Source organism: Leucopleurus acutus (assembly GCF_964270905.1).
Source record: "Leucopleurus acutus genome assembly, chromosome: X".
Classification (NCBI taxonomy): Eukaryota; Metazoa; Chordata; class Mammalia; order Artiodactyla; family Delphinidae; genus Leucopleurus; species Leucopleurus acutus.
This window is the reverse complement of record NC_139148.1, coordinates 123,821,425-123,843,412: the sequence shown is the minus strand read 5'-3', so window position 1 is coordinate 123,843,412 and position 21,988 is coordinate 123,821,425. Positions and strand designations below refer to the sequence as shown.

Here is a 21,988-nt window from a genome sequence, read left to right as displayed (position 1 = left end):
TCCTTCAAAACAGAGTAATTCCACATGTCCAAAGATCATTTGAAATGGTACTCAACTCAGGAAAATATAAATTAAAACCACAGTACCAGAGGCCTTGCAGACGACGCCGCCCTGAGCCTCCCGCGCTGCACACCTTGGTCAACTCCATCGTGTTCTTCGACATCGCCATCCAGGGAGAGTCCTTGGGCTGCATCTCCTTCGAGCTGTTTGCAGACAAAGTTCTAAAGACAGCAGAAAGCTTTCACGCTCTGAGCACTGGGAAGAAAGGATTTGGTTACAAAGGTGCCTGCTTTCACAGAATAATTCTGGGATTTATGTGCCAGGGTGGTGACTTCACATGCCATAATGGCACTGGTGGCAAGTCCATCTATGGGGAGAAATTTCATGACGAGAATTTCATCCTGAAGCATATGGGTCCTGGCATCTTGTCCACGGCAAATGCTGGCCCCAACACAAACGGTTCCCAGTTTTCCACCTGCACTGCCAAGACTGAGTGGTTGGATGGCAAGCATGTGGTCTTTGGCAAGGTGAAAGAGGGCAAGAATATTGTGGAAGCCATGTGCTTTGGGTTCAGGAATGGCAAGACCAGCAAGAAGATCACCATTGCTGACTGTGGACAAATCTTATAAATCTGAATTGTGTTTTATCTTAACCACCAGACATTCCTTCTGTAGCTCAGGGGAACACCCCTTCATCCCCATCTGCTCGAAATATCCTACAATTTTTGTGTTCTTACTGCAGTTCTTTCGGTTCCATATTTTCCTTATCCCCCTCCAAGTTTAGCTGGATTTCAAAGTTGTTTATGATTATGAAATAAAAACTAAAAAACAACAACAAAAAACCCGACAGTACAAGATCATTACCCACATTCCAGACTGGCAAATTTTTACAGTCTGATAATATCCAGTGGTGAAAAACATATAATTTTAATACTCTATCAGTGGACGTGTGCAATTAATATAACCACTTTGGAAAACAGTTAGGAATTATTTAATAAAATTGAAGACACACGTACTCCGTAGCCCAGCAATTCCACTCTTGAGTAAATACCATAGAAAAGTGCTTGTATATATGCATCAGTTTTCTTAATAAGTATGGAAAATGTTAGAGCTCAGAGCAGCCTCCAGAGAATGGTAATGTGCTCTAGTCTAGAAGTAACTGAGATCTTTTTACCAGATTTGCTCTATTTTTAAAAGCATAACAATTTTCATTTTCTTAGCTTAAGATTCCATTTAAAATATTTTAAGTGTATTAGCATATTAAAATGTACAGAAAGCTAAAGACGCATTCCCCTGCTGTTGTTATGTTAATGGACATGTCATTTCTCATTTTAAGTTTTATTGTCCTTACCTATTAAATAGCGATGAGCCAATTCCATTAGCTAGATATGTATTAGCAAATAACAGAATACCTGAAGAACAGTGGTTCAAATAAGAGTTATCTTCTCTCACAATAACAGAAATCCAAAAATGAGCAGGCATTGTTTGAATTAAATTGTCTTTGAATTAAAAGACTTAGTCCTTTGAATTAAAGGACTAAGACTTTTTGTGTTTCACCATCATTACTGTAGGGGAGTAAAACTTGCCACCCCAAAATGTCTCTTTGGCATGCGGATTATTTGGAGCTGAAAACAATCAAGGCCCAAAAGACTCAGGAAGAACCTTTGACTTTCCCCCTAAGTGGCTAAAAGAATGTAGATAGAGGACCTGTTCCAGGAAGGGAGCTATCCCTAAAGATAACTACAATTACGAACTAGGTGTGTGGACAGGGACGGATTTAGCTAAGTCTGTTGGTTAAAATTCCTTTCTGTGGCCCAATGTCTCTGCCTGGCCCAGCAAACATTTATTTACCAAACATTTGCTTTTCCATCTCCATGTCAATTGCCTTTCTCCCCCCGTGAAATCCCAAACCACTAACTACATCAACATCCTCTTTTGTTTTTAGCTGAAGATGGTATATAAGGTGAGGGTTTCAGCCATTTTGGTGAGTTACTCAGTGTTCCTGGGTCTCTTCCATGCATACATGTTATTAAACTTTGTTTGATTTCCTCCTGCTAATCTGTCTCATGTTAATTTAGACTAGCCAGAAGAACCTAGAAGGGTAGAGGAAAATTTCTTCCTCCCCAACATTACCATGTGGCTGTACGATGGCTCCTGTACTTCCAGGCATCACATCTGTGTGTTATAGGCAAAGAGGGTAAAGGAATGAGGCTAAACACATGTTATCTGTCCTTCTTTTCATCAGTAATCAAAATGATTTCTCAGAACACTACTTAGATTTTTCTTTCTTTCATCTTTTTGGCAAGAACTATGCCACAAATTCAGTCTTGGTTGCAGGGGAGACTGGAAAACAAGAATTCATCTTTCCAGCCTCTGGAGTAGAAGAATGTAAAAGAGAAATGCTTACGGAATGAACACTGTATGAGCCAATACAATGCCAGGTACACTCACCTTACCTACCCCAAAGGGTTGTTATGAGGATCAATTGTGCTGTCAGATTTGAAAACCTTTAGAATTTACAAAGTACTAAACACGTGTAAGGAATTATTATGCTCATCTTTTGGAACGAAGTATTATTTGGTACGTTAGTGAACACACATTATGATTCAATGATTAATTACTGAGAAAAAGATCTTCTATGCAAATATTATACTAGATGATTTAAATCTATCTATTTTTATCTATTTTGAACATCAGCTAGCAACTGCTAGCTTGGGACTTTGCTCAGGATAGGATATCTCTACTTAATGAACCAATGTAAAAAATTCCTTTCTTTTCTGGGAGATGAATCTGGAAAGCTTGTCATATTATTTGTCTCTGACTAAAGATTCTACTGCGGTTGGATGGAAGGCAAAGAGAAAATATTCCCTATAGAAATAGGCAAAGGAAAACTGATACTGATTTTTAAGATAAATTCAGAGCAAATCTCACAGGCTCTGGGTATATCTAGGTCACTGGAAGAAAAAAAAAAAGACTGTAGCACTTTACTGACAGATAAGAGAAATATAGTTATTTCTTATACATGGTTATTAAATGGATTCAGAAATTTTTATTATTATACCAAGATTATTTCAACCAAGTAGGAACTACATACATATATGAACAGAATGCAAGAAAATAATTTTGACAATACTATGCATTTAGATCGGTTTTGAATAAGGAACTTGTGGTTAAATTAACTTTAAAATCCCAAATAAAATGACTTCCAAATTCCAATCATTACAAAGTGGCAGCTACTTCACACATGATTATGTGGTCCAAACAGAATACAGTGAATTCGTCAGTGGTTATTTCTCTCTCATCCAACTCCAAAATCCTTCAAGGTACCGCAGGGCCATTCTAGGCGTTTTCAGAATTACTAGCCTTAAGTATTGACTGAAGTGGTAATTTAGCAATCTCAACAAATGAATCCAATGGACTAGAAAGAATACCTTCATTAGTTAGGAGTAAATAATAAAGTCAGCAATAACATCTTTAACTACTTAATCAGTCAACAAAGATATATTAAGCACCTAATACGTGGCAAGCTCTACGCTAGGCACTAGGGATACAATGGTGAAAGAAAAGACATATCTGCCATGTCTTTTTATGCTACATACAGTGGAGGGTAAAAGACAAATTTTAAACGTACACTCAAATGATATCGTTCTTAAGTGCTTAACACAATTCCTAGCATATAGTACTCATTCAATAAATGTGTACTACTACTATTGATGATATAAAAACAAACAAATGAATAGTGCTATGAAAGCATAAAGTAGGAGGACTAAATCTATTCTGGAGAGGTCAGAAAATGCTAGATCTGATATTTAAAGCAAGTTCTGAAGGGTGAGTAGGTATTAACTCAGCAAAAAGAAGGCATACACCTTATTCGTTTCTAAAATGAACACTATATGCAGATTGCTCTACTCTCTGATCCCTAAAAATTTCTTACAGTTACACGCTGATAACTTTGCTCAAGTCAATATCCCCTATTAAATGCTTTCCCTCCACTTTTTCACCAGTTCTGATCTCATTTCTTTTTCAAAGCCTAAATCTGTGGAATTACTCTGCAAAATTATGCCTTATTCCAAAAGTGATATTTGGTCTTAATCATTAGTTATCTAGGAGCTAAGATATTTGGAATGTATCAATAGATGTGGTACTTTATTAAATAAGTCTTAAGTGTGTACAACTGGACTGTAAAAAGAAAGCCAGAAAAGGACAGGAATAAATATTTGGAGAAACACTGGTGAAGAATTTTCCAAAATTAGTGACAGCAAACCAGAGACGCAAGAACCTCAGAGAATAAAAACACACACACAAACCTCGAACAAATATAAGCGTATCATACTCAAAAACAAGGACAACTTCCTATTTCAGCTTCAACATGTAGAGAGCTTAGAAATCATCATTGCCATACATACAAGAAAAAAACTGAACAAACTGAAAACCAGTGACTTTCCTTGGAACCATTAGAGAATAAAAGTTGTAGGGCAAACCACTATCCCAAAATCTGGAGAGAAAGAAGAAGAGTTGAGATCAATTTACTTGGATTAGATGCCAGTAGAGTCATAAAGTGATAAGAACACTTAAACCATAACTTTGAGAAATTACTGGAAGCAGTGTGTAGACTAGTTTGAGAGCGAGGAATCCTTAGGGACTGCAGTCTTAGGGAGGCGTCCACACTTGTGAGTTTTACCTCCAGGGATCCCACCAAGTTCTCATGTTAAAAAGCCAAGAAAAATTCTTTCATTTCTATAACAAGGGTGGGGGAAGTAACCAAGACCCGACTCTATGTTGTTTACAAGAAACTCACCCTAAAGGCAGAGGTTAAAAGTAAATATATGGAAAAAATATACCATGCAAACATTAAGCAAAAGGAAGACGAAGTAGCTATATTAATTTTAAATGATGCTGACTTTGGAACAATAAAAATTATCAGAGATAAATAGGATCATAATCATAAAAATGTCAACTCTCCAGGGAAATAAAAAGACGTGTGTGTAACTTAACGACAGAGCATTAAAATTTAGGAGACAAAAACTGTTAGAACTGCAAGGAGAAATAGAGAAATCAACTATTATACTTCAACAACTGTCTTTCAGTAAGAATATAGTTAACCTGAACAGCACTAGCAATCAAACTGATCTAATTGACTTTTATAGAATACTCTATCCAGCAACTACAGAATACGTGTTCTTCCCAAGCTCACACAGAACATCTGCCGAGACAGACCACATCCTGGGCCATAAAACATACCTTACCAAATTTAGCCTGCTGTATAGCACAGGGAACTCTTCTCAATACTCTGTAATGGCCTATATGGGAAAAGAATCTAAAAAGAGTGTATATATGTATATGTATGACAGATTCACTTTGCTGTACCCCTGAAACTAACACAACATTTAAAATCAACTATATTCCAATAAAAATTTTTAAAAACCTTACTTTACCAAATTTAATAGGAATTAAGCAAATTATGTTCTCAGAGAGCAGTAGAATTAAACTAGAAATCAATAACAGAAAAATACTTGGAAAAGTCCCAAATATTTGGAAGTTAACCAACACACTACTAAATGACATATGGGCCACAGAAAAAGTCTCGAGAAATTTTAAAATATTTTGAACTAAATTAATATGAAAATACAACCTATCAAAATTTGTGAGATACAGGGAAAGCAGTGCTTACAAGGATGTTCATAGTCTTCAATGCATATATTAGAGAAAAACAAAGATCTACAATCTATAACTTATGCTTGCATCATAGAAAGCTAAAGAGAGAAGAGCAATTTAAACTTAAAGCAAGTATAAGAAAGGAAATAATAAAAATTAGAATAGAAGTAAATGAAACTGGAGATAGCAAAATAACAGAGAAAATCAAATAAATCAAAGCTGGTTCTCTGAAAAGTTCAGTAAAATTGATAAACATCTTCCATGCTCACCAAGAAGAAAGAAAGAAGATGCCAAACACCGATATCAGAAATTAAAAGGGGTACAGCAGAGATTGGCACAACGTTGTAAATCAACTCTACTTCAATTAAAAAAGTTAAAAAAAAATTAAATAACCCCAAAACAATAGATAAATAAATAAAATTGATGCAAAGAGAGAAAGTTAAAAAAAGAAAAAAGGGGCCATAGCTACTGATCCCAATGAACATACATAGAACTTTCAATTATGATGATGGGGAATCTGTCTTGGTTTTAATTATACAATGCTTTGGACACATGAAAGGTTGGAGAGAAACAAAGAAAGATGAAGGTAACAGTTCTGTTTTATAGTAGTACTAATCAACTGGAATAATGAGTACAAAAACCCGTTGAAAATAGAGATAATAATAAAGTACCAAAGAATATTTATTAAGAAAAGTTCAGGAAAAGTATTAAGTAAAATGCAAAAATTTACACTGAAAATAATTAACTCATTTAACAAACATCTACTGAGTACTTACTATATGTCTGACACCATTAGAATTTCTTGGGTTATAGCAGAGAATAAAACACTCAAATATCTCTGCCCCCATGGACTTTACATTACACTGAAGAAGAGAGGTAATAAGCTGTAAACATATATAATAAGAAAATTGTATATTAGAATTTGATGACTGCTATGGAAAATTGAAATATGGAGAAAGATAAAAGAGTAGGGATATGGGTACAAGTTTAATACAACACAGGGTGGTCAGAGTCAGCCTCGTTGTGAGGTTGAGTGTTTAGCAAAAAAATAGAAGGAGGTCTTGAGGCATAAAGTAATACAGATATCTGGGGGATAATGTTTCATGGCAGAGGAAACATGGCACAGGTATTCTAGGAAAATCAAGTTCAATGTGACTGAAGAAGAGTGAGAGAAATAAAAGGTTAGGTCATATAGGCAACAGGGGATCAGATCAAATAGGTCTTTGTAAAACCTTATGGAATTTTTTACTTTACTTTGATTGAAAAGAAAAGCCATTAAAGAATTTTGGGGAAGAAGATTAGTACAATATAGTTTTTGTTTTTGTTTTTGTTTTTGTTTTTTCGGTACGCGGTCCTCTCACTGTTGTGGCCTCTCCCGCTGAGGAGCACAGGCTCCGGACGCGCAGGCTCAGCGGCCATGGCTCACGGGCCCAGCCGCTCCGCGGCATGTGGGATCTTCTCAGACCGGGGCACGAACCCGCGTCCCCTGCATCCGCAGGCGGACTCCCAACCACTGCGCCCTATAATATAGTTTTAAAGGGATTATTCTGGCTACTGTGTTGATCACAGACTATACAGAGGCAAGGGTAAGATGCAGAGAATCCTGTTAGGAGGCAATTTCCAAGATTTTGGCCTGAGCAACTAGAAGGATGGAGTTGCTAACAGCTGAGACGGAGTAAGCTCTGGGTGAAGCAGGTTCATAAGGGAAGTACTAGGAGTTCAATTTGCAATGTGCTGAATTAAAGAAGCTCATTAGATATCCAAGTGGAGACGTAAACAGTTGATACACTATTATAGCTTAGAGCTGGAGAAAGTGGACTGAGGGAGGTACATTTGGGAGTTGGTATCGCAGAGCTATGCTTCCGCATGAGCTAACCAAGGAGGAGAGAGGAGAGATGAGGACCAAGGCCTCAATACATTCAAAACGTAGAAGACAGAGAGACGCGGAAGAACTAACAAAAGAGACTCAGAAAGAATGACCAATAGGTAGAAGTAAAGCCAAGAGAGTGAAATGGAATGCCTAAGGATTGAATCCAGGAGTGTATGCATATTTAACTCTCTTTATGAGAAGATTTACTGTTGTAAAAATGTTCATTTTCCCCCCAAATGCATTACAGTTTTAAGGCAAGTAAACAGGGAGAGACTAAAAATCCCAGCATTATATTTTCCCCCAGCTTTTTATTTTGAAAAATTTTTTAAATACTCCAATGAATACCTGTATAACTTAATCTAGACTCGCCAATCGTTACATCATACCATACTTTCTCTTTTTGCTGACCCATTTGAAAATAAATTACATAGATCTTGACATTTGACCCCTAAATACTTCAGCCTGTAATTCCTAATAATGAGAATACTTTCTTACATACAGTAAGAAAGTTACTGTAAATTCAACATCATCTAATATCCGGTTTAGATTTGTATTTCCTCAATTATCTTCGGAAATTTCATTTATAGGTATTTAATTTTCAATCCAAGGTCAAATCTAGGCTCATATTTTGTCTTTGATTATTATGTCTCTTTAGCTTCTTAATCTAGACTAGTGTTCCTGACTTTATTTCTCCTATGATAGTGATAATTTTGAAGAACCCAGGTCTATTGCCCTTTAGGATGTCTCACGTTCTCAATTGTCTGTTTCTACATTAGTAGATTCAGGTTAAACATTTTGACAAGGACTTTATATGATTTCCTATATTTCTTATATCACATCAGGAGACATATAATGTCAAATGTCCCATATTGGTGGTAATAATTTTGAATACTGGATTAGAAGAGTGACTGCCAATTCTCTCCATTTTAATAGTATCTTTGTTTCTTTGTAATTAATAAATAATCTTTGGGGTAATATTCAAGGCTATGTGAATACCTCATTGCTCAATAACCTTTCATGCAATTGGAATCTTTTGAATATACTTGATTGAATCAAATATTACATTGGGAATTGCACAGTGGCAATTAAAAAATTCTATCATCATTTCTTATGTAATTATTAGTTGGCATCGGTACAAAGGAGATTTCCCTCTTGTCCTTCTCTCCCTTTTTTTAAGATATCATGATAGACTCATGTTTTCTTTTAATCCATATATTATAATCCATTGTAATAATTATTCTTTTTTGAAGTCAGTAGAATATAATCAGCATGCATTGTTAGAGCTCATGCAAAAAAGAGGTAAAACTGAGATAAATTCCAAAGAAATGAATAATAAAGCCATTTTTAACACCACTGAAAGATCAAACTTTTATTTAGCACAAGATAAAAACACCTAACAGATATATAAGAAGACAAAATATGTGGCTCAGATTCTTTGAAGAAAATTTTACATTTGAGGAAAAATTAATATATATATAAATGCAATGTATGCTGCAGAGACAAAAATTTCTTCTAGAGAAATAAACATAAGATTTTGAGATTAAATTAATTTGCAAAATAATACACAAACACACACAATGATCTTGTTATTATACATAGAATGAACAACAAAATTTCTATGTACTGAAGTGAGAATAAATTACATTCATGTGTGTATATATTTGCACAGCTGTGTACTGATTTGTTTGAGCATGGAGAAGGATATCCCAGGATATGTACCAGGCTATTAACATTGAGTAGTACCCTTGGGTGAATATAGTGGGTTGTAGTAATAGGAAAGTTTTGACCAGAAGCAGAATAATGGAGGAACGTCATTACTTATCTGTATTTATTTTTGCAGTTTCTCTAGCAACAATGACCATATATTCCTATTGAAATAACAATGTTAAATAAGAAAATATGTCTTAAAAGACGAAAAATATTGGACTATCACTTTTTCACTTTTTGTGATCTTACAAAAGGTATTTAACTTTTCCTCTTCAGGTGTCCTTTTATGTAAGCAAAAGAAAAAATTTATTACTAATAAAAAGAGCAATAGCAGCCTCCATTTGTTTATTACTTATGAGGACTCAGCTACTATGTTTCATGCAGTTATATGGATTGTCTAATTTTATTTACCGCACGATAATAATAATAGAAACTACTATTACTATATTAAAGGGTTGTTGAAAAGATAAATGCTCACATATATGTGTTTTTTTAATTTAATTTTATTTATTTTTGTATACAACAAGTTCTTATTAGTTATCCATTTTATACATATTAGTGTATACATGTCAATCCCAATCTCCCAATTCATCACACCATCACCCCCCACATATATGTGTTTTAATCATGTAAGCTGATAATCAGTATATAAGTTAAGGGGTTATAAGTATCATGAAAGTACTTTACAGCATAACAATACATGATAATAGGTTGTATGCTTATGTAAGGCCTACATATTTGCTGCATAAGAAGATAATGTTAGAAACCATCTTACTAACTTGTGGCCTTTACCTTTTGCTACAAAATTCCTTTTATTCTGCCATAATGAAGGATCACTAGTGAGTTTAGGTTTTATGAGTAGGCATTATAGTGCACACTAAGTACGTTATCTGAGAACCTATAGCATGGTTGAGACATAAAACACAGTTATATAAGAAAGGAATTGTCTGGGTGGAGAAGAGGGAATCAGTGCCAGAAGTATATCTGCTGTCACATTTGTTCTGTATGACCAAATATAGCATAAACTGAATACGATTCATTGAAATGTGAATTGTTTCCACTACTACAAAGCTTCAAACACATTGATGATATTATAATTATCTACCTAGAAAAATCTAAAGGATCATTAGGAAAACTGATAAGTTACAAAGTAGTTCAGAAAAGTGTATAGACAGAAAACAGGTATACAAACATTTAACAGAATCTCTATATACTAGTAATAATCTTTCGTAAAAGGCAACAGAATTAAGAAGCCATTTACAATAGAAAGAAAAAGCAAAATGCTCAGAAATAGTTTATCATGAATGGTTAAAACCTATGTAAATTTAAGTGGAAAAACAATCATTTTCCTGGAAAGGATGAATCTAGGTGAGACTGGGGTAATTTCTACATAATTAGTTTGATATTTAATTAATTTATATTAATATATAAGTTAAAATTCCAATGAGGCTTTATTGGTTATTTGAAAAAAGTTGTTTGATAAGATATTACCTGCATGAATATGGATAAGGTTAATCAAGATAAACCACCGAAAACAAAAAGAATGAAAATCTCTGGTATATCAGGCAGGAAATCGTATGGCAAAACTGCAGTGAATAAAAAGAGGCACATCTGGCTCGAAATTCAGAGAAAGAGAGAGAGAGAGAGATCACTGAGAGAACATGAATGCATAAAAGATTACTGAATGAAATTCACCAGGCAGGTTAGCACTGATTATGGAAGAAGTATAGTATGAAAGATATGTACCTGTGGGGATTGAGGATTTTTTTTTTATAAGTTTGCATATTTTTGTGAGAAAAGATTACACTTGTTATTTATAATATCAACATAAACACACATGTATGTAAGCATATATGATGTATTTGTGTATGCGTGTGTGTTAACCTTAGAGCAGACACTGAATGTAAGACTTTAAAGCAGTCATTTAACCCCCACAAGCCACACTTGTGCCTTCTGTAAAAATCCAGTAATTGCTCTTGAAATTAAATAAGAAAAAAATTATTAAGTTTTACTTAATGGTTACATATCAAGCAGGGGCTTAGTAACTACATTTAGGTGTTATATAATATATATCACTTAGAAAATCCAAGCAAACGACTAAAAGATGAGGTCTACCGGATGAATACTTCAGTAAGAAAGTCAGAGAGCAGAAAAAAATTAATGGCATCCCAAAGGCACAAGTATGCACGTCTGAGAAGGAGAGGAGGAACTACGGAGACACAGAGAATGATCACGTTTCTGGTAAAAATTCAGCTCCAAATGCCAGGCTTACCTCTTTGGGTTTCTGTTGGTTCGAGAACTGGTCCCCTTACATGGAGGGCAAGGAGAGAGGGAAGGAAGAGGTAGGCCGCCCCAGATTGGTAGGCGGCAATTTACTGAGTAAGGGAATTTACATACAAGGCTTGTCTCCCAGGGCTGCATCCCCACTTGCTTGAATCTTAAAAGTTCATATAGAGGACTTAACGGGGTTCAGTCATATATTCAGTCCAGATGGTCTCAGCAACACCTCGCTCTCTCGAGGCTGTGTCCTTGGAACAGCTCCCACTGTGGGAACACTGGGCAGAACGTATCTTCCAAGGGCGGGGAGGGGAGAGGAACCTCTCATTGCTCTGAACCAGCTCACGGGTCAAGCAGCAGTCACATCCTTCTCCAGGAGTTCCCCCAAGTTTCCTTCTTCCAGATCTTGTTTCTAAATATCTCCCTGCTTTGTTAGATGATTTTTTTGTTGGTTTGTTTTGTTCAATTTTGGTTTCATTTGGTAATATTAGTGGTGCTCTTTGAGAAGAGTGGCACAGATTTCCTAGTCTGCAATTATTCCAAAGGGATGTCCATACATAGAGTTTCAGATGGATTATGCTCACTTCATTTTCACAACAAAGCTATATTCTCGAAACGTACTAATTCCCTAGTAAATATTTTATAATGACTGTATACAGCATAAAATGAACCAAATATTTTGACACTTTCATTGTACAGCAAACCAACAAATAAAAAATTCTTTTGGCTGTGTAAATAGGTATAATGTCTATGTACAAATAAACGTGACTGGGTTTTTTTGAGCATGGAGTAGGTTGTGGAAGGGTATGTATGAGAATGCTTGCCATAAGAACATTGGGGTGCAAACTGCAATCAGAAGGGTAATGAGGGACATCAATAATTTCTCTGAGGGCTTCTCTGGTGGTGCAGTGGTTGAGGGTCCGCCTGCCGATGCAGGGGACGCGGGTTCGTGCCCCGGTCCGGGAGGATCCCGCGTGCCGCGGAGCGGCTGGGCTCGTGAGCCATGGCCGCTGAGCCTGCGCGTCCGGAGCCTGTGCTCCGCAGCGGGAGGGGCCACAGCAGTGAGAGGCCCACGTACCACCAAAAAAAAAAATAATAATAATAATTTCTCTGAACCTAGTTTTCTACTGTGTCTCTAGCAATAATAACCAGATATCTTGAAAATAAATAAGTGTAAGAGAAAAAGACATGTTTAATAAACATCTTAGGAGAATTACTTTTTTCCAGCATCACTGAGATTTAATTACAAGTAAAAATTTATATCTTTAAGATGTTCAAAGTGATGCTTTGATATATGTATATATTATGAAATGACTACCACAAACAACCTAATTAACATATCACCTCACATAATTACCTTTTTTTTCTGTGAGAACAATTAAAATCTACTCTCTTAGCAAATTTCAAGTTTACAATATAGTATTAAGTATAGTCACCATGCTGTACATTATATCTTCAGAATGTATTCATCCTGCACAACTGGAACTTTGTGTATTGGTAATTCCCTGGTGGTCTAGTGGTTAAGACTCTGTGCTTCTACTGCAGGGGGCATGGGTTCCATCCCTGGTCCTGGTCAGGAAACTGAGATACTGTATGCCGCGTGGCGCAGCCAAAAAAAAAAAACCAAAAACAAAAACACGAAAAGACGTTCAACACCGTTAGCCATGAGGGAAGTGCAAATTAAGAGTGCAATAAGATATCATTACATACCATTGGAACAGCTAAATTAAAAAACAGTGATGATACCAAATGTTAGCAAGGATGCAGAGAAACTGGATCTCTCATATATTGCTGAGGAGAATGTAAAATTGTACACCTGCTCTGGAAAAGTTTGGTAGATAATTTTAAAACTTAATATACACTTACCACATGACTCTTCAATCTTCCTCCTCAACATTTATCCCACAGAAATAAAAATTTGTCTACAAAAACTGTTGTACATGAATGTTCATAGCAGTTCCATTTATAATAATCAAAAAGTGGAAATAACACAAATGTCCTTCAATGAGTGAATGGTTAAACAAACTGTGGTACATATATACCATGGAGTGTTACTCAACATTACAAATGAATGAACTATTAATACTCACACAAGTTAGATGGAGCTTAAGGTTATTACACTGGGTAAAAAAAATAGAACCTCAAAATATTACATATTTATGATTTCATTTACATAACATTATCTAAATGAAAATAACGTAGAGGTGGAAAACAGATTCCCAGGGTCTAGACATGGAGGTGGATGAGGAGTGTGTGACTGTAAAGGGGTATATGATAGAGTTCCTTTGTGGTAATGGAACAATTATGTATCCTTACTGTGGTAGTGGTTATACAAATCCATATATGTGATAGCATTTCATAGAACTTACAGACGCACACATACACACAGAGAGAGAGAGAGAGAGAGAGAGAGAGAGAGAGAAATGAGTGCATGCAATAACTAATGAAATCTGAATAAAGTCTATAATCTAATTGATAGTATTCTACTAAAGTCAATTTCCTGATTTTGATAATGTACTATGGTTACGCTACCATATGGTAGTATGCTACTATAAAGGGAAGCTGAATGAAGGATACACAGGAATTCTTTGTACTATTTTCACAATCCATTATGAATGTAAAATTACTTCAACATATAAAGTTAAATAAAAGTAAATAATAATGAAAATAATTAGAACAATAATGATAATTTGTGTTAGTATTAATTGATGGATAATCTCATATGATCCTCACAGCAATCCTATGATTTAGAAAATATTATTAATCCTACATCACAGGATTGCCATGAGGTGTCAATGAGGAAGTCTTTTGGAAAATTAAAAGCAGCATAGAATTATAAGCCATTATATTATCACAACACATCTCAAATTTTTGTATACATCCCCTATAAAAGTACACAGCCATGCACACACACTTATATAGACACATTTACAAATCAAAATGGCCAATTTCACATATCAGAAAGGAGAAAACTCTGTCTTGGAAAGATCTTGCATTTCCTTTAATTTAGTCATCCTAGAATAAAAGGCTGTCATGAATTTGTCAAATTAACACTTGTTAAGTGGAGCACAGAGTGTTGGATCACAGCAGAATTTGAAATAGAGAAGTTGATTACTCACAGGTCCTGGAAGAATTACCGGGCACCCCTTGAGGGGTCACATAGGGAGGTCAAGGCAGAGTGCAGCCAGAGGGAGAGACAGGACCTAGGGCACATGCCTTTATTAGGGTCCATGGGTGGAGTGCTTTGGGGTTTCCAGGTTACGGTGGGATTGATCAATTCAAGTCAAAAGAGTGGAGTTTTGGTAAGCCCCATGGGTGTCTTATCTAAAGGGCACGTAAGAGGGGAGGCTGTTGATCACAAGGACGCTTGGGGAAGTTGTATCAGGAACTTATATTTACTTATAACTTTGCCAGCTGCTATGTAGGGCATGTGCTTGCATGAAGGACTAGTGTCTGTGTAAGGCCCCCTCAGGCCATTTGGTTGAACAAAATGGATGCCAAGGCAGCAATATCATGGAGTAGCTTAGCTAACTTTTCAACAAAAGCACAAAGTGACACTTTCATAAATATGGAAAGCCAATATTTAGATTAATATCTAAATTTAAAATATTTCATGAAATCCTTAAATAAAGAGGGTATAGCAGGCATTGAAACACCAGATCCTCAATGATATTGTAATGCTACAATAATGAAAACCTTGTACTATTGGCTCAATTAATGACAAAGATCAATATACTTAACTGAGAGTTGAATTGCTCTTGCATAAAGTAGGTATTTAACAGAAGTAAACATCCACAGATATATTGTCAATTTATAACATAGCCAAACTCAGTCCATGTGTGTTAAAATTTAGATTCTAAAAAAATTAAAATTAAAAAAAGTCATCATTATTTACAATTGCTAAGACATGAAAGCAACCTAAGTGTTCACAGATAGATGAATGGATAAAGAAAATGTGGTACGTATCTACAATGAAATATTATGCAGCCATAAAAAAGAAGGAAACCTTGCCATCTGTGACAACATGGATGGATCTTGAGGGCATTGTGCTAAGTGAAATAAGTCAGACAGAAATAATCTCACTTATATGTGGAAGCTAAAAATAAATAAATAAAACCAAATTCATGGAAAAAGAGATCAGATTTGTGGTTACCTGAGGCAGAGGATGGGATTGGGAGAATTGGATGAAGGTGGTAAAAAGTCATACACTTACAGTTATAAAATAAGTATTGGGGATCTAATATAAAACATGATGACTATAGTTAACATTGCTGTGTAGTATATTTGACAACTGCTAAGAGAGCAAATAATAACAGTTCTCACAAGGAAAAATCATTTTTTTATGACCATATGAGGTGATGAGTGTTAACCAAACCTCTTGTGGTAATCATTTTGCAGTATATGTGTGTCACGTCATTATGTTGTACGCCTTGAAATTATACAGTGCTCTTTGTTAATTACATCTCAGTAAAACTGGAAAAATAAAATAATTTTCAACACCCCCCCCCACAAAAAAAAAGGCATTACTTACTTTCACCCAGATGGAGGTTCATGGTTAGTTATTTAATGAAAAAGATGGATTATGTAAGATTAATTCTACTTGGTAAAAATGCTATTTTGTTTCAAGGTCTCCAGTGGGTCACCGGATCAAGATGTAGCCTTAGTCAAACTCTATAACCTCCCTTGGAAAATTACTCCAAACTGATTACCTGAAAGCTCAGGTAACAGCCCAGCTAATGGACAGGTGTTGAAGTCAGTGAGAAAAACACACATGATCCCATGTTTTCAGAAGCTACCAAGGCCAAACTTTATGGACTGGCTTTGAAGAGACAGAGAAACATAAATGCTGTTATCATCACAATGTTTGATTCTATACAAAGACTTGCATGAATACATGCGATTTTGGAGTATTATATATATTTCTAAATGTGGCAAATGTTGAATAAAATGAACTAGGCAATTAATATTGATTAAAGAAGAAGTATGAAATGAAGGGTAATGGAGAAGGTATTACTTTTGTTTTTTTATGTTCCTTTGCCTGGTGTCACTAGCAATGGTGAAAAATAATTTGCAATGTTATTAAGAAAATTATTATGAAAAATAATAAAATAATTGATACCATAGATCAGTTATTTGATATGCTGTTGCAAATAAGAAAAAAATGATAATAATGATAATCATTAACACTTGATGCTTACTTACATTTTCTGGCAGAGAGCTTAGTGCTTATATGTAGATTATCACCCTTGACCCTTACAACAATCTTACTCTATAAAAATATTATGAATTGTATATCACAGAATTTTCATGAGAATTCAGTGAGGCAACATATGTAAAGACCCTTTTGGAATCTGAAAAGTAGTAACAGAAACATAAACGGTTTTATTTATACTATCACAAAATTAAATTTCATTAAAAATACACATTTAATAATCACATTTGAGGGAGTTCCCTGGTGATCCCTGGTTAGGACTCTGCGCTTTCACTGCCACTGGGAAACTAAGATCCCACAAGCTGCACGGCGCCGCCAAAAAATGTTTTTAAAAATCATATTTTATTTGTTGTTTAGAATTCACTTTGCTATCTATGAGATATGAAGTTGAACTAGCCCGGGACAACTACGGTAAGAAAAAGAAGAGGAAGTGAGAAAAGCAGCTGTCCCAGACCCCCTCCCAGCAGCAAGTCCAGGAGGCAGAAGGTGCTCTGGCCTCCAAAAGGAAGAAGCCATGTGTCAGGTACCTGCCCCCAGAAGCCCTGTGACAGCCCTGCCTCCTCCCTCGGCAGCATGCTGGACTCCCGGGCCACCGCCTCAGCGGCCTTGGCCTCCCCGGCTGCCGCGGCTGCCACCCACTCAGAGCAAGCCCAGCCCCTCTCCCTCACCACCAAGCCAGAGACCCGGGCCCAGCTGGCTCTCCACTCAGCTGCCTTCCTGTCAGCGAAGGCTGCCGCCACCTCCTCTGGCCAGATGCGCAGCCAGCCCCCCTTCCTGTCCCGGCCCCTCCCCCTGGGGTCCGTGCCCACAGCTCTGCTGACGTCCCCCCCTTCCTTCCCAGCCACGCTCCATGCCCACCAGGCCCTCCTCGTGCTCCAGGCCCAGCCTCTTTCCTTGGTCACCAAGCCTGCCCACTAAGCTGCCCCCTGACCGATGCAGGCTGTCACGTGACTCATCGAGTAGTAATGATGCAGCAGAAGAAGAAGAGAAAAAATAAGGAATTTTATTGGTCAATATTTGACCACTTCGGACTGTTCTGTAAAGTGACTGGTAACAGCAGTACTTTACGTTTTGTAGATGTAACCAGTAGCTGATCTTAAGGCTTTTTAAAAAAACAAAACAAAACAAAACAAAAACCTTTAAAAAACAAGAACTGAAAAGTAGTGTGTTATTCTTCCTATATGTGCAGCGGTGGATGGACCTGGGCAGAAGGCACCTCTGTCTCTACCTCCTGGACTCTCTGCCCTCCTCCCTCTTCCCATCACCCCCCCCCACCCCCCCCACCCCCACCCCCCACCCCCCCCACCCCCCCCCCCCGCGTCCCGGCTTCCCCCACCCAGCCTGCATGTTGGCCGTTGCTGCATTTCTAGCCCGCAGCCTCTTCACCTACATCGCATTCCTGGACATTCCCTTTTACTTGGCCCACGTTTTTCTCCTTTGCTCAGCTCCGTGGGTTCTTGCCTTCACCTTCGTCCTCCGCCCAGTGTAAGGCTGTCACCGTGTGAGAAGACACCTCGGCCTCGTTTGTCTCCACCAGCGTCCCCTTTCCCTCAGTGGCCCTAATGCGCCAGCCTCCAGCTTTTGTTGGAGGGAAGAGGTCCTCTGCAATGGTTCTTCCCCGCATTTAAAGGGACTCAAGGTGCCTGCAACTTCCTCAGCGAAGTAGCCTGTGCTCCACCCGCTTACCAGTCGAGATGTCCCCTCACAGCCCCGGAGTGTCAGACAGGACCTGGCTCTGAGGTCTGGCTCCTGTCACCTGGGTCGGTCCGTGCTAACACAATCTGCCAAAGCTCTAAAGACCCTCCTCCCTCCCCCATCACCTCACACACTTCTTCTGTATTTCCTTTCATTTTTATGGGGGTTTTGGGAACAATTCAAACTCCCAGTTTATTTTCACAAAAGAAAATAAAATTGCCATTGCAAGCAAAAATGTTTTTTTAAATCTTGTGTGATTTGTTTAGAATTCACTTTGCTATCTATGAGATATGAAGTTGAAGTAGATTGTTAGTCATATAGTCCCTAAAATAAAAGCTCTGCTTATCTTGTTTCATGTGATTATTCATGAAACATTCTGATTATGATGATGTAGTGTGTAGTTTGGTTTTAATATCCCAATGCCCCAAACAAATGAATATTATTAATCACCTTAAAAAATGAAGAAAATCCACTGAAAAATTTTAAAAATCAGTAATATAGTTTGGTGAGAGAAGCAGTATTTAAGGAAGTAAATACAACCAGTTGCTTCCCTATGTATCAGCAATAAATCTTTTAAAAATAACAATTCATAAAAGAATCTATCCACAGCAGAAAGAAAATATTAAAAGATGTCAATGAATAAATTTAAGCATACAAAATGTCCTGGTTGTATATAAATACTGTCCTCTTGTGTGTGTGTGTGTGTGTGTGTGTGTGTGTGTGTGTGTTCCCACATGCAATAGATCCTGGATGGAAAAACAACCTACTGAAAATAGCTAATCAAATTATAATTTGAAAGTGATTTTGTTTTTTAGGCATTGGACATAGTATTATTACAGTCTAAGCAAATGTGAATACCAATAAGAAACCGAATAATGCCAATGAATAATATTTAATACATTAAACTGTACTATAAAGATATAATCATTAAAACAACCATTAGATCAATAGCTCAAATGGATATGGGGAAATTCAGCACTTGCAACTCAATTCTCACCATTAAATGGATACATTACACACATTTTTAAAGGCTGTATTTGAAAATATCTCCCAAATAAAAATCTACTAACAAGTACATCCTTAATGATTTGTTGAATGAGGAAAACAATTAGCAGATGAGTGTGTAAGTTATGACTTCCTTTCTGTGAAATAAAAAAGTTTTAAAAATGTCTCTCTGTTTACATATTAATAGTGAGCATATATAATTTTATGGGAGGAAAATGATGACGAGAAATTCTTACATGCTATTAGTAATTGTTAAGGTTAGGCTTCCACTAAGTTTGATAATTAAATGGAAGTATCAGGGTATATTCTCCATTGCACTCAATCCATTCATTATTTATCAAATGTGTAATGTGAAAATAATAAAATAATATAATGATAGAGAAGTTAATTCCAACACTTTAGCATTTTACTTACTTTAAAATACATATTATACATTATTTCCAAATACCAGAGTTAGTTTTCTTAAGTTATATGAAACACTAGTTACCCATACCAATTGTGATACCTTTAAATTTTTTCTATTAAAAAAAGCTATCAGGGGCTTCCCTGGTGGCACAGTGGTTAAGAGTCCGCCTGCCGATGCAGGGGACACGGGTTCGTGCCCCGGTCCAGGAAGATCCCACATGCCGCGGAGCGGCTGGGCCCGTGAGCCATGGCCGCTGAGCCTGCGCGTCCGGAGCCTGTGCTCCGCAACGGGAGAGGCCACAACAGTAAGAGGCCCGTGTACCGCAAAAAAAAAAAAAGCTATCAGCAACCAAGTTAATTGGTTTCTTGACCCACTAGGTGGGACATTGAAATAGAACAATTTGGTAATTGTGGATTATTAAGATAGAAAAATAATGGAGGAAATGTTTAAGAGTAATCCTGTATCTTTAACAGCAAAACAACAAAATAGCAATATATTTGAACGTTTGTTAATATATAGTTTTGATGCTAAAAACTTAGTTTTGTACTTAAAGTTTTATACTTACTTAGAACTTACCAACATATAAGTAACTTGAGTAAATCTATTAACTAGCTAATATTAAGTCCCATTATTAAGTTGACATCTCAATGTTGTTTGGTTTTCAGGTGGCTGTCAGTGCAACCCTGGGTGAGTTGGCACCAAAGTCTCTACAAACTTGTTTTGTGAGGACCTGGATCCCAAAATACAGAAGAGCATCAAATGTCTAAGAGGCTCATATTAGGCATAATCCCAAAATAAGTACCACCTGAATTGTTTGAGAGACGAACCTAAGGCACATGTTTTTGGGATGATGTGTGTGGAGGATTATTTTAATTGTGATTCATGAAGAGAGCTATTACCATTCACTTAGGAAAACCAAGAAATTCATGTTGAAAAAAATTGAGAACTTATAGCTTGCTCTGGAAGGAGGCAGGCAGAAAGCAATTGTATAATAACCAATAGCTTTACCAATTATCAAAGTTAATCCATCAGTAAGGGAAAAACAAAACAAAATGAAGAGATAATCTAAAATTCTAAAGGATAAAGTTATCAGGTATTTTCAAGGACACTTAGGATGAAAAACATTTTTTTCACAGAAAGATTTAAAAAAGAAGTTTCAAAAATGATAAACATATGGAAAAAAGGCTCAATATTGTAAAGTTGTTAATATTTCATGAATTAACTTATAGTCATTTTAGAATTAAAAGTCCTAATATAGCCTAACGTAATTTTTGTAAGTTTAATTAAGTGAGGTAATGGTAATCTCCAAAAATAAATTGGTGGTATATGACACAGAAGCAATGGATAAATAGAATAGGAAAAGCAATTGAATAATGGTTACTCTACTATAAAGCTATAATAATTTAGACAGTTTGCTGCTGGGTCAGTCATTGGTCATTGCAACTTACTTGAGAGGTAGCTGTAGCACAAGTCAATATCTGTCAGAAAACCACACATAAATCCTCAATTTAAAACATATGCCTGAATTCAGCCCACATGGGTTAAAATTTAAATTTCATAATTTTCAAACATTTCAGACATTAATTCATGAAGCAATCTGACTTAGACATCTGTGATGTACTTAGTTTTTATAGTGTGATGAAACATGAAAAAATAAATTTATACAATATTTCCCATTGTTAAAAAAAACTCAAATATCTTAGAGTTTGTGTGTATGTGTGTGTATGTATGTATATATTAGGATTTCTTTTGAGCATACAGAAAGGTATCGAGGAAATACACTAAACAATTTGCATTGCTTATAAAAGGACTGGAGAAATATATAGGGTGTGATGGGAGATCATTGCACTTTCTTTATGTCTTTACATTATTTACTATTTCAAAATGAGCAAATATTTCTCTTTAATTAAGATACAATCTAAAAAGAAAACGCAATGTGGTTAAAAATGAAAGGAAACTTTGCTTAATTCTTCTATAACTGACAAGCAGTACACTTTGTGCTTTTAAGTGGATTACCTTGTTCAGTCTTTACACACATACAAAAATATAGTATAGTTGTTAGTTCTACATTATAGACTGCTCAGAGTGACTAAAGAGATTGGTACATGAGAAAATTATCACTGAAAGAGCTTACAATGTTCAGGTCCATCCTTAAAAATTAA

At 36.3% G+C, this 21,988-nt stretch overlaps 1 protein-coding gene across 1 annotated transcript in view; it reads left to right on the top strand.

Moving 5' to 3' along the window:
- Window positions 1-629, top strand: part of LOC309978649 (peptidyl-prolyl cis-trans isomerase A-like) — a gene marked incomplete at both ends in the record, with an annotated part of 39,193 nt that extends 38,564 nt beyond the window's left edge. The window contains 3 exon segments of the mRNA XM_082865152.1: window positions 84-110; window positions 113-127; window positions 130-629. Of these exon segments, the coding sequence (XP_082721278.1) occupies window positions 84-110; window positions 113-127; window positions 130-629 (542 nt within the window).
- Between the last annotated feature and the right edge of the window lie 21,359 nt (window positions 630-21,988).